General features: G+C 31.7%; 1 protein-coding gene across 15 annotated transcripts in view; it reads left to right on the top strand.

The window, feature by feature from the left end:
• Positions 1–12331, top strand: part of LOC126717166 (sugar transporter ERD6-like 5) — a 124279-nt gene that overhangs the window by 71706 nt on the left and 40242 nt on the right. Inside the window, exon 16 of one of the 15 annotated variants that reach the window (XM_050418573.1) lies at positions 84–1357. The exons of 12 other annotated variants lie outside the window; for them this stretch is intronic. In XM_050418573.1, the coding sequence (XP_050274530.1) occupies positions 84–206 (123 nt within the window). In that variant the 3' untranslated portion in view covers positions 207–1357. Of the gene's footprint in view, positions 1–83; positions 1358–12331 lie in introns of those variants that run through there. 2 more of the 15 variants (XM_050418572.1, XM_050418571.1) reach the window with 2 other exon arrangements.

Below are 12331 nucleotides of genomic sequence, written 5' to 3'. Positions count from 1 at the left end.
AGATAAAAATCTATTTCTCTCGAATTCTATCATCATTGTTTCAGTTGAATATTTCTTGAAAGGATGAAGCTTCAATTATGCAGGATCTTCAAACATGGACCAAGATCATTCCAATTTTAGCGCTTGTTGGTGTACTGGTATTGCTATCATCCCAAGGACAGTTCTTTCTTCTTTATACTATATACCAAAGGAAAAACAGAAAGTAGAAAAAAAGTTTCTTTTTGGGATGTGTCCTCCTTTGAGTTTCCACATGATATCAAGATGATGATTCAAGCTAATCCCATTGCTATGACAAGTAGAGGAAGTGACAAACTAGCTTGGGCTGGTTCTTCCCAGGGTATCTTTGATTTAAAAAGTGAATACAAAATGGCTTTGGACTCTGAGGACAGTCCTCCTTTCTTGGCATCTTGGATTTGGAAAGCTGACACTTTACCTAGAATCAAAACATTCTTGTAGATGTGTGCTCATAATAGCATAGGGGTTAAATCTGGACTATTGAAGAGGGGTGTTTTGGAAAATGTGTCTTTGCCCCATTTTCCATGAGGATTTGGAATCGATCTTGCATGTGCTTCGGGATTGCTGTCAGACAAGACCAATATGGTTGCAGCTGGGGGTTAAAGTGGCAGACCAGATGTTCTGGGGAAGTAATCTTCAGGATTGGCTCAATTGGAATGGAAGACAAAGCTGCAGGTTCATATCGGTCAATCCCCCGTGGAGAATCCTTTTTCCTTTTGCTGTTTGGAACATATGGAAAAAAAGGAATTCAGTTGTCTTTCACAAGAAGACACATAATCAAAACTTGGCTGTTGAGACAGTTAATCAAGCAGTACACTCTGTGTATCTTCTCCAAGAACACCGAGTCACAGGATTGTTAAAAGAATTTGATGGGAAAAACCTCCTGAAGGGTGGATGAAGTTGAACATGGATGGATCTGCCATTGGTAACCCGGGTCCAGCTGGGTGCGGAGGTGTAATTAGAGATAATAATGGTCAATGGGTAGCAGGATTTACCAGAAGAATCGGGGTTACTACCAGTTTTGCAGCGGAGTTGTGGGGACTCAGAGATGGGCTCATGATGTCCTGCAGCCTCAATATTTCCTCTCTTATTGTTGAACTTGATGCTAAAGGAATTCTGAATATGTGAATAATGTTGTTTCTCCTATATTGGATGACTGCAGGCTACTGGCTACCTGCATTCCTCGGATTTAGTTTAAGCACGGTTACCGCCAAGTGAACCAGTGTGCAGACAGCCTTGCAAGGATGAGCAGCAGTCAGGAACTAGGTTTTATTTCTTTTAATAGTCCGCTTGTGGACATTCTAAGTGTGTTTGAGGATGACTGTAATGGGGTCTTCTGTAAGACTGTAACAGATTGTGTACTGCTCCTTTTGGTTCTCCTTAGTAGTTATTAATGAATCGTCTTTCACCAAAAAAAATATTTTTGTTCATGGTCTTCCTATTACAAAGAGTGTGGAAGTCCTATGAAGTTTATGCTCATTATATGAAAGCCCATTTAGTTCCATTACCTGTGGTTGTATTCAACCCGTTAGAAGCAATTCAGAAATACTATTTGCCCCTTTGAAAGAATGAATATTGCCCTCCACGGAATGAGTATTTCTGCAACACTATCAAGTTTATAGGTTCTTGCAAAAATTTGTGCATTTTTATATCTGATTTCAGCTATCCATTACAGCTCCCAATCTATGTTTATGGTGCAATTGCCTTTAACATTTGCATACTGTCTTGGAGGTCATAATTCCAGCATCATACACCAGTTAATGTTAACTGTTGGTCTGGGCCAAATCCTTAAGAGGTTTAAAGATTGATAAGTTGAATTTTGTGGATAAATCAGGTATACACAGGATCTTTCTCATTTGGCATGGGGGAATTCCTTTAGTTATAATGTCAGAGAAGGACTTACCTTATTAGACTTGAAACTGCACTGTTTATAATAAAAATAATCGCCATGAAAGGCTTTGGTTCACTGAGATGGAGTGGTTTCTGTCACACATATTTCCCATAAACTTGAAGGGCTCGGCTTGTATCCTTGTGACATTGGTTAGCTGGTTGGGTTCTTGGATTATCTCATATGCTTTTAAATTTCTAATAGATTGGAGCTCAGTAGGTAATGCCCAATTAGTCTCAATCTTTCAATGGAATTTTTATATTGGGTACAAACTGCAATATGATTACTTTAGTTTTTAATTTATGTTTTTATCTTTTGTCAGGAACGTTCTTGATATTCTCAAGCATATGTGGCTTCACCGTTCTGTTCATTGCAAAGTTGATTCCTGAGACCACGGTGTGAACACTAGAAGAATATCATGCATCGATGAATCCATTTTCAGCAAAAAGAAAAATTTTGCATGCCTGTATGACAGTACCAGTCCAGGTTTGAATAAGCAAATTAGTTTTGAAAACAATGACACCATAAAAGTGTGGCACTGAGTATTTGAGACTAATTGTGTGACTGATCACGTGAAGCAGGGTTCTTAACCCCAGCATAGTTTTGAAATGTCAAGATATCTTTGCAGCTTAGATCCATCCAAGATTTATTTAGCAATTATTTTCTGAATCTGTTGTGGGATTGATAACCATAGCTTGAAATGGTGCATTGCACTTGGAAAGGAGCTAGCAATTCACTGACCGCTATTTTGTTTCAAACATTAAAAGAGACCATTTTTGTTTGTGGAATCTTTGATTCCTGAAATCATAATCATGGAAATATAGAAATTTCGCGTTTGGTTTGTTAGTTGCATACCTATCAAATTCTTGAGAATACAACATTTATGTGTTTTGTTTTTTTTTTTTTTAAGAATATTTAGTATTTTTAACACACACCTATGGGCAGAGGTGAGAAGGTTTTTAAAAAAAACTTACAATGGTGTATATTCAAAAGAGACCATTTTTGTTTGTGGAATCTTTGATTCCTGAAATCATATTCATGGAAATATAGAAATTTCGCGTTTGGTTTGTTAGTTGCATACCTATCAAATTCTTGAGAATACAACATTTATGTGTTTTGTATTTTTTTGTTTTTTTTTTTTTTTAAGAATATTTAGTATTTTTAACACACACATATGGGGAGAGGGGAGAAGGTTTTTAAAAAAAATTTACAATGGTGTATATTCAAAAGGGCCTAACTTTTAGATACACAGTACACCTCTTAAACTCACACTTATTTTTCAATGTGGGATTGACCCACTGTTTTTTTTTTTTAGAAAATACTAAATATTTTTAACACACACACAGAAAGAGAGAAGAATGTTTTTTAAAGAGACTTACAGTGGCGTATAATATGTTTTGTTAAATCGTTAAACTTACAAGAATAAGTACAAATTTTATTTTAAATCCCCACCCTGCCCCCCAAAAAAAAAAAAAAAAAAAACTCTAGTGCATTGTGTGTATGTGCGCGTCATATGTATATTATACTCGGACACATACATATGTTAATCATGTTCCGAATTCCGATGCTTTAGTTGAGCCAAAAAAAAAAAAAAAAAAAAAAACCTTGATTTAATCCAAAAAGCTTTTTGGTGGGAACATGGGCCTGGAGCGAGAAAACTGAAAATTATACCTGACCAAAAAAAAAAAAAAAAAGGGATATGCTCTGACTCTCCCAAGAGGAAGGGGATCTATGCTTGGGGAGATTTAGTGTATGTTTGCAGTAAGTTTGTTTGGGTTTTTGTTAATTGTGTTTTTGCGGAGAATAAATTAAAGTATAATTGTCCTTTGAAAAAAAAAGAAAAGAAGTAAAGTTAAAAAAACTATACATAGGCAAAAATAAAAATAAAAAAGCTAAAAGCCAAAGTTGTACGTATTTTAAAAATAAAAATACTTATATTAAAGAAAGAGTGTGGTGGAAATTACAAAGGTGGGAAGGGAGATTACTTTATCAAGCTGGATGTGAAGATTTGATCAAGTCCATGATTCAAGCTATCGTAACCTTTGTTATGGGCTGTTTTGAGCTCCCTTTGGGGTTGTGTCATGAAATTGAAGCCTTAATTAAAAGAATTTGGCAAGGGCAACATAGTGATTGTTGTAAAATATTCTGGCTCAAAGGGGAGATATTACTAAATCTAAATTGGCAAGTGGCATGGGCTATAAAGATTTGGTCATATTCAATTATTCACTTCTGGCAAAGTAAGCATGAAGGTTTTTGCATAATAAAGACACTCTATTTTATAGAGTTTTTAAAAGCCGTTTCTTCCCTCATTGTTCTATTATGGAGGCCAAAGATTCTAGATCCGGTTCATACGCATGGAGAAGTATCTTACAAAGGAGGGATATCATTCAAAGGGGCTCAAGGTGGTGGATTAGGAATGGACAATTTGTGAAAATATGGCAGTACCATTGGCTGCCAATTAAGCACCCCTCCCATGATTCAATCACCTATAATTGATTCAATAGAGGAGGCCCCAGTGGATATTCTAATTGAAGCAGAAAATAGGCGGTGGAACATTGATTTGGTCGATGGTCTTTCTGCACCTCAGGAAGCTGAAATTATCAAATAAATTTCCTCTAGCCCATTTTGAATATGAGGATGTTCTCTATTGGCCTTTATCTCAGGAGGGTGGGTATACATGCAAGTTGGGTTATAGATTTTTATAGGAAGAGGATGATTAGTTTCCCCAGGAGGATGTTGGGTCTTGGGATAAGCTACTATGGAAAGGTGTGTGGTCATTACAATCACCAAATAAGATCAAGAATTTGATGTAGAGAGCTTGCCGAAATTCCTTGCATACAAAGGAGAATCTTGTTCGTTGAACAGTACTAGATGATCCAGTTTGTGATCGCTGTCACGCAGCACTAGAAACTCCTTTGCATGCCCTCCAGCCATGCTCTAAACTTGATGTGGTATGGTCTGACCTGGAGCTATGGAATTTCCGAAGAACTCAATGGTTTGTGGACTCTTAAGGAACTTCTCTCAGGGACGGAACCAAGATTCAGAAACGGGGGAGGAAAGTATAAATAAAAAAAGGTTGGTATAGACCAAACTTAACACAAGCTTGTTCAATTTCATTGTGTTAATTAACATCATAATTATATTTGTGGTAATTCTAGATTATTTAGTAATGAACTATTATCAATTTTATCAATGGTGATTTTTCAAAAAATAATTTGATGGATTTTAGAAATTGGGACACCAAACAAGATGTTGACAATACTGCATTTTCAATATGAACTATATTTCTTTTTTGTTTAGACCTGAATTTGGGCTTGTCTAAAGGTTATTCTAGTTATTCTTGAGGCAATTGGGTATGTTTAGCCCATATTTGTGCTTTATTTTTGTTGTCAATAGTAATTTGTCTACAGGTAATTAATGTTATTCTTAGGGCAATTGGGTTTCTTTAGACCATATTTGTGCTTTATTTTTTTTCTTATTATCTAGAGGTTATTGTAATTATTCTTGAGGCAACTAGGCAAAAGGGATAGAGCATTTATATTTTGGATTTCATGGGCCAATTTATAATTTTTCTTAGATGAGGGGGCCAAGATTACGTATTTTTGGGCAAATTATAAATTTTTTGTGTATACACATACTAAGCATTTTTTTTCCCCCAAAATTTGGGGAGGCTAGGGCTTGTCTTTGGCTGCTCCTATGGATCATTCAGCAGCAAAAAAACTATGAGTTGTTTGCCATGATAGTTTGGTCACTCTGGACTCAACGAAACCAAGTTCGGTTAGCCCAGTTGAGCTGCAGTCTCCACCAACTCGTTCAAGTCTTAAAGGAGAGGTAAGAAGAATTCTTAGCCTGCAACCACCCCAAAAGTCTTCCCAACAACAACCTCATGCCTCTTAGTGGCCTCCTCGACCCGATCTATTCAAGATTAATTTCGATGGAACCTCCTTTGCAATAGAAAACAAGTATGGCATCGATGTTGTCATTAGAGACAATCAAGGCATGGTCATTGCCTCTCTCTCTCAAAAACTCCCCTAGGCCTACCTAGCAATGGAAGTTGAAGCCTTAGCAACAACTAGGGCTTCGGAGTTCGCCTTTGAATTGGGGATTGTCAATGCAGTTCTAGAGGGAAACTCTAAGATGATAATGAAAGCTCTAACTGAGGAGGAAATTTCTTTATCATCATTCAGTCTTCTGATTGCGGATGCAAAATTATGTTCTAATGTTTTTAATCAATTACATTACTCTCATGTTAGGAGAGAAAGTAATAAAGTTACTCATAACTTCGCTAGGCATATTATAACTGTTTCGGATTTTATTTTGTAGATGAAGGCTATTCCACCACAATTTGTTTCTATACTTCAAGTTGATTTAGCTGGTTTTTCTTAATATAAGCATTGCTGTCTTTTCCCTAAAAAAAAAGAACAAAGAGAAAGAAATACTGATCTCTAAGGCCTTTAAAATCAAGTATTTTACTAGGGGAGACGTCTACCACAATTCCTGAACTTGGACATCGAGAGATATAAAGTCAAAAATCTAATACCTTGCTTCGTTTATATTTTTTTATCATAATAGACATCAAGAGATATAACCTATTGAATGAAATGAATACTTAAAAATAAAAAGTTAAATATATATATATATATATATATATATTGAAATAACAAAGACAGAGTTACAAGAAAGTAAGTTATGAAATCAAAAATGAAATTTATTTTAGGTCTTCAAATGGAAATGAACTTACTTTTTCTTTATTAAGTTGTCTTTTTTTTTTTTTTTTAATATTTTATTTTATAAATTTGATTCTATAATTGGTACTAAATTTTTTAGGATAACCTTATTCATGCAAGTATTTGAAAAGTTTTTATTGATTGTTTTGGAGATATTATACAAGAAAGGCAAATAAATAGAATAGAGTATTTCGAAGTTGTTTTTATCAAAAAAGTATTTCGAAGTTGTGAAATACAAGGATGCCAATGGAATTGAGAATCAAAAGTACGTTATAGATTTTATCCAGCACATACAAATAGATAATTAACTAATTTCAAAACAAAAGTTTCAATTGGTATCATTTAATGACTTGGAAGTATCTTGCTGAAAAAAAAAAAAAAGGTTTCAAGATACTTAAAATAAGATTTATTATCTATTTTAAATTTATAATTTATATTTATTGGTTTTGATAAGAAGTTTACTTATATGAAAGTTCTTTTCTTTGACATAAGATTCTATATTTAGAATACATTTTGCACTTATTTAATAAAATATATTTAATACTCAAAATATTTTGTTCTATATACGTATGATTAAAGAAAATACCTTGACCGCACACCTTTGATATGGTGGTCACTCCACAAGTATAAATATTTGTGAGGGTATGGGGGGTAAGGACCGAAATTCAAGTCTCTAGGAGGGAACTTTACACACATATACACTTAAATTATGTTAGAGTATAAATTCCATCTTATATAAAAAAAAAAATAAATAAATAAATAAAACCTTGAAAGCAATAGGAAATATATTTATATAAAAATCCAATAGTCACTAACTAATAGTATAAATACCTTAATGATATGAATGAATAAAATTGACTCAAAAATTTTCACAAATATTTTTCATAATAATTCAACAACATGTAATTAATGCATAAATAAAAATCATATGTTGTGGTAGGATCATGCAAATGTAATGTTGTATTACTTATAACTTGACACCAACAACTTCTCTATTATCTCTTTTATTCCACGTAATAGCGTTTCATACTCTCTCATTTTCTCGACTCAATTCACACAAACCCAAAAGAGAGGAAGAGATAGTATCAAGTTTCACAAATTGCATATGGCAGACATATCAATTTTCACCTAGACCATTTGATTAGCCCCTCTCCTCGCAATAGCTACACATCACCTTCATCCTCATTCCTTCCTCCACCAATGCCCCTGATCTACAAACGACCTTAATGAAGTTGTGAACACCAATATCAAACACAGCTCAACAACCTGGACCTACGATTCCTCAAGTACAATTTGTGCCACTTGTTCTTATGATTTTTCTAGCACAAAATTAACATCATTTTTCAAAGGAGACGACATTCACATGTATGGTTGATTTGCCATGAACAAAGGGCACTATGGGGAACCAAGGATTTAAGGGTAGAGAAATTCCAGTCTTTTTCATGTTTGGAATGGGCGGTCTTGGGAAAAAAAGGATATAGGTAATAAATTTATTGTTTGTTTTATTATATAATTATTGAACCTAATTTTTTTCCCTTTAACTCACCAATTTTTTTTATCAAAAATTGATTCAATTTATGTTCGAGTAAAATATTAATAAATATATAAAAACATGATAATACATCTGATTAATAGGAAAATGTTTTATTTATTTATTTATAACTTAATAGAAAAAAATTAACGCTTCTAGTCTTAACCTTCTTGTAAAAATTACAAACACTAATCAAACATTAAACTTCTAAAAATAAAACTGGAATTAAAATGACTATAATTAGGAAATCTAAGAAAAGTTGGGATTGGTAATTGAACAATCTAGTAAGAGAATAATTGAAACATGATTTCATACCTAAATGATAAAAAATTCAAAATTTACTTCACTAAAGTTCTATTACTAAAAGTTTAAAGTAAATTTTTTTGGCAAGTTTAAAGTAATTTAAAATAAAAATTAATCTTGATTTTTAACAATTTGAATATCTATAATCTAATATCTATTATATTATATTATATATATATATATATATATAAACCAAAGACGTTGACTTTTTGACCTCATGATTTTGTGACACAGCAATTTTTGGGACCTCACAACTTCACAAGTCACAATTTTGCACATAATTATTTTAATATAAAATTTTTATTGAATTTAAATTCTATTCTACATTTAAACCATCCATAAAAATTTTGGCACATCATATTTTTTTTAAATGCTAGAATATAATTTCATGAATAAATAAAATCATAATAAATATAATAAATATCTAAATAACCTAGAATATGTAATTCCATATACAAATACATTCATAATAAATTCTTCCTAATATCTACTATAATTATCAAATTTAATAATTAGAATAAGAAAAAAAATCATCTTATATAAAATTTTCTGTGCATTATATATATAATGCACAAATAATGATACATGAGCCAACCATAAATAAAAATGTAAATCACCCATGGTCTTCCACAGCTACACCATAGGGTATAGGCAATGAAAAACTTTTTGTTTTTGGGTATGGGTGAAAACAATCATTTCAATGATTTGCGCATACTGGACACTTGTAAGTTATTTTTTTAAATCATTTGTCGTTTTGCACAACCAATTATATGCTCACTAAATTATGATGATTCGCGCATTTTCTATTATTTAGTGTAATTTCATTTTGTAGATGTTGATCAAAGTTTTAATGGATTGTATTTTCTCTACGTATTAATTGTGATTCATAGCTTCATATACATGGACGTTTACATCCATCAGTGTTGATAAATTTGAGTCTCAAAAATGTCATAGCGCTTTTATGACCGGTGACTCTTTGGATTTACAACATTTTGTGTTTTTCAGTGTGGTTACAATGAGAGGTTTGAAACTTGTGATGACGTGTACTACCTATACACAGGTATAGCATTTTCTTTATGTTAAAATCTCATCACTAGAAGTTTTCTTTGGTGGAATAAATCTAGATACTGTAGCTTTTAGTATTTTTTTTTTCTTTGGCTTGGAATATACCTAATCTGATTTGGCTTATATCTACAGCTTATATTGAGAGATTTATAATCAGCGTTGTGATATTTTAAATTTTGGATTTTTGGGAGAACTTTGGAAGGAGGAAATCATGTTGACAGAAACTCGTAATATAGTTAAAGCATCAATTAACAGAGTTAAAGCATCAATTAGTCGCATGAAAGCCTTGAAAGACATCTTGCAAATGTCTAGGAATCACTTTGTTTCTCATAAGATATACTCTAACTCTAACATCATGAAGAAGTACCAGTACTCTAATATCATGAAGAAGTTCCGAAAACGCCGAAACTGCCTAGACTTGGAGAAAATTTTGCTTTCATCTGCTTTATAATAAGTCAATTATGAAGTGAGCACTGTTTTGGAGAAATTCAAACAAACCATAAACTCCAAATATTTTAATGAAAACTTTGATGCAATGATATATATATATATATATATATATATTGTTGCAATAAAAGATTTACTGCTTCAAATATATTGTAATAGGCTATTACTTTACAAATCTTATTGCAATAGATTGCAAAATATTGACCAAAATAAGTCGGATTAAATTATTGCAATGACATTTTTATTGTAATAGATAATTATTTTATTTTGTTAGATAATAAAATAATTGATATTAGATTATTGCAATGATATTTTTGTTATAGCTATTTTTGTATTTGCCATTGCAATTGATTGTAAAAGAATTTATATCAAATTATTACAATGATAACTTTATTGCATTAAGCTATTAGTTCGAAATTTTTGTTGTAATAGATTGCAAAAATAATTGGTATTAATTTATTGCAACGATTTCTTTATTTTAAGTTATTGTAACTTATTATTGTTGATTCAATAATTTAACATTTTAAGTTACTATTGCAACAAGTTTTACTTGTAGATGCAATATTTTGTCTAATACTACCATACCTTTTATTTGTTGTATTAATATTTGATGTAATAGACCTATTTTCGTGTAGTGTAGCCTTTTATCTTTTGAAGTTGTCATATGATTGCATCACAAATATGACTGCAAGCAATATTTCATTTTTGCTGCAAAGAAGGGAAGATGAAAATGATGGAGGACTTGGCTTTGTTAGCTGACTAATGTGAATATCCATATACTGTGAGTGACAATATGGGTAAGATCTATAATGGAGAATTCTATATGAGAGCAGGAAATAATCCATATGTATTTGATTTATTAAATTTAAAAAGAAAAATAGCAGTATTACTTTTATTAATTTGTATTTGGAATCTGTTGCACTTTAGTTCACAATTCTAAGCAATCTTCAATTTATTCATTCATAAAGAAGCTTTGCCTTTTTGGATTTTAATAGGCTCAATTCAATACCCAATTAATATGGCAAGTTAGTTGGCAAGTTGTCATTGATGCATAATAATAGTTTATATTCCTAGTGTTGATGATTTTTTTTTTTTGAGTAAATAGTAATACTTATTAGAACACACACGAAAATAATAATACTGGTATTGATAATTGATTCTATCATATTCATAGAACAAGACATGGAGTCGGCCAAAAATAATAGGCTGACCACCCACTCGGCAAGCACCATTGTTGAAGAGGAACTTTTTGTTTTTCGGTATAGATGGGAACAAGTGTTTAAATGATTTGCGTATACTAAATACTAATAATTTTTTTTTTTAATCATTAGCGTCTTGCCCATTTTCAATTATATGCTCCCAACACATTTTCAATTATGTGCTCCCCAATTTATCCAAAAAAAAAAATATTTTATGTACTCTCAAGTTATGATGATTTACACAATTTCAATTATGGAACCAAATTTCATTTTGTAGATGCAAATTTTTATTGAATTGTAGCTTCCCATACCGGGACAGCTCCGTGCATCAGTGGTCATAAAAATGAGTCAAGAAAGCATCATATTTCAATGATTAAAAAAAAAAAAAAAAAAAAAACTTATTAGTATTGGTTAATAGGAGAAATCTAAGAATTTTAGAAGTAGTATAGGTTTGATAGTATTGGTTAATCATAGTAGACTTAGTCTCTGTTTGGATACAGATGAAAATTATAAATTATTTCACTATTCAGCTTATTATTGCTACTATTCATGGGTCTTACTGCACTTTTTGGCATTATTCATGAGTCCCACTGTATTATTTTAACTAATTTTTACTTTTATTTACAGTACTTTCAACAATAAGTTTTCAATTTCAGAAAAATAAGCGGTATCCAAACACACCCTTAGTATAAGTTAATAGGATTGATATTATAGGTTAATAGGAGAAGTAGTTTATAATGATGAGAAAAATGAGTAATTAATATAACATACTTGAGCTCTTTCAAATTCTACCCACAATAGATTTAAAATTTCAAAATTCCAATTCACTAACATGTTAAAGTCTTAAAGCTACTAACGCCATTTAACTTGTCATCTAAAATACAAGAACATATAAACATTTAAAAAAAGAGGAGTAAATCTTGAGAAGAAATTCAAAGAGGAAAATTTTAATCTTATGAGAAAGAAGACAATTCATAAAATAATTCCTGATAGAGCTGCGAAATGTGTCTCATGCGACAAAGTCTCCTTTCAATCCTGTTAACCTATACTACTTCTCCTATTAATTAATCTATACTAATTTTAAAGCTCCAACTATGAGGGAGATAAACATCTTGGGAAGATTCTTGAGTTAAATTAGCTAAAGAGGAGTAAAGCA

Source organism: Quercus robur, chromosome 3, assembly GCF_932294415.1.
Source record: "Quercus robur chromosome 3, dhQueRobu3.1, whole genome shotgun sequence".
In the NCBI taxonomy this organism is placed as follows: domain Eukaryota; kingdom Viridiplantae; phylum Streptophyta; class Magnoliopsida; order Fagales; family Fagaceae; genus Quercus; species Quercus robur.
Note: the sequence above shows the minus strand (reverse complement) of the source record. Positions and strands in the feature narration are given on the sequence as shown.